Raw genomic sequence first — 1,268 nt, 5'->3', positions numbered from 1 at the left:
GTAAATGCATACACAGCTGTCTCTACGGTGGTGCGTTACATACGAGCGTACGTTCGTATGTACATCCATCTACGTGTTTATGACGATGAGTATCCATATGCTTAGTATTTTTATCTGATCTGTTTTTACTTACTTGTTATTGACCCTCCCACCTACATTCCCATGTCAAAAAAGCAGAAACACGGTTTTTACGTCCCATTGTTTTACCACCATTTGGAAAAATATTTGGGAGCTGGCCCTGTGGCCGAGTGACTAAGGGAACTGGATCCAACATGGCTGACCAGGCAGCTGGAGTCCTGGCCCTATATTCTGAAAACATGCTGGGGGTTCCCGTGTGTGTGTCCAAACTCCTGACAGTGCAGCGATGGAAAAGAGACTGCAGCGTGAGCACACCCAGTGGGGAGTGCTGGCTCCCTCTCCTCTCTCTGTCTCTCAGTCTCTCTCTGGCAAGGGCACATACCCTTTGACAATAAACAAATATATATTGGGTCACTGGAAAAGTCATGACACATTTTTAGGGACCAGCAGATGGCATAATGGTTACGTCACTGGACTCACACATAGTCAACAGCGGTTTGAGTCCCAAACTCAGTGGTTTAAAACTCACACCAGGCACGTGTGTGTATGTGTGTGTGTGTGTGTACACAAAATTGCAAGAGAAGAAAGGAGGAGAAATTGCAGCATGGCCATCCCCTCAGGGGGTGGTTTCTCACTTTCTCTCTCGATCTCTCCAGTGAATGCGTAAACACTAGAGTCAAACTGGAGGAAATACAAAAAAGGGTGGTGCCTCTCCAGGTGGTGTGTCCAAAACAGGGGAGGCAAAGCCACCCTTTCTGCTCCGGTCACTCAGGAGCCCTGAGGACCAGCCCCTCGTGGTCCTGGCCCTCACTCTGCAGAGCCAGCAAGGGCTTGGTGATTTCCAACAGGGAGAGCATCCCCACTCGTCCTGGACTCTCAGGGCCAACGTGAGTCAGATTAAGGTCAGAATTCACAGATTCTCAGGGAGCCTGAGAATCCAGGGAAGAGGCAGGGGACCTGCCACACAGGGACAGGGGTTATTGAGGGACTGCACCACGTTCTGTCAGGAGAGGTGGGGACAGAGGACACAGAGCCCGGGGAAGGCTGGGTCTCGAAGCCCTCACCAGCACTCTCTCCTCACTGGCTCTCAGGCGCAGCTGCCACCATCAGCCCGTCACCTCCCAAGTCAGACTCCGAGACCGGTGAGTGGGAGAAGGTCCCAGCTGTGGGGCTGGACTCACAGGGTCAGG

General features: G+C 52.1%; 1 protein-coding gene across 1 annotated transcript in view; it reads left to right on the top strand.

Annotated features, from left to right (window-relative positions):
* Positions 1-1,268, top strand: part of LOC102500528 (alpha-1B-glycoprotein-like) — a 26,241-nt gene that overhangs the window by 13,235 nt on the left and 11,738 nt on the right. Inside the window, 1 exon segment of the mRNA XM_027770403.1 lies at positions 1,170-1,220. Within this exon segment, the coding sequence (XP_027626204.1) occupies positions 1,170-1,220 (51 nt within the window).

Source organism: Tupaia chinensis, unplaced genomic scaffold (genome assembly GCF_000334495.1).
Source record: "Tupaia chinensis unplaced genomic scaffold, TupChi_1.0 Scaffold000131_1, whole genome shotgun sequence".
NCBI lineage: Eukaryota > Metazoa > Chordata > Mammalia > Scandentia > Tupaiidae > Tupaia > Tupaia belangeri.
Note: the sequence above shows the minus strand (reverse complement) of the source record. Positions and strands in the feature narration are given on the sequence as shown.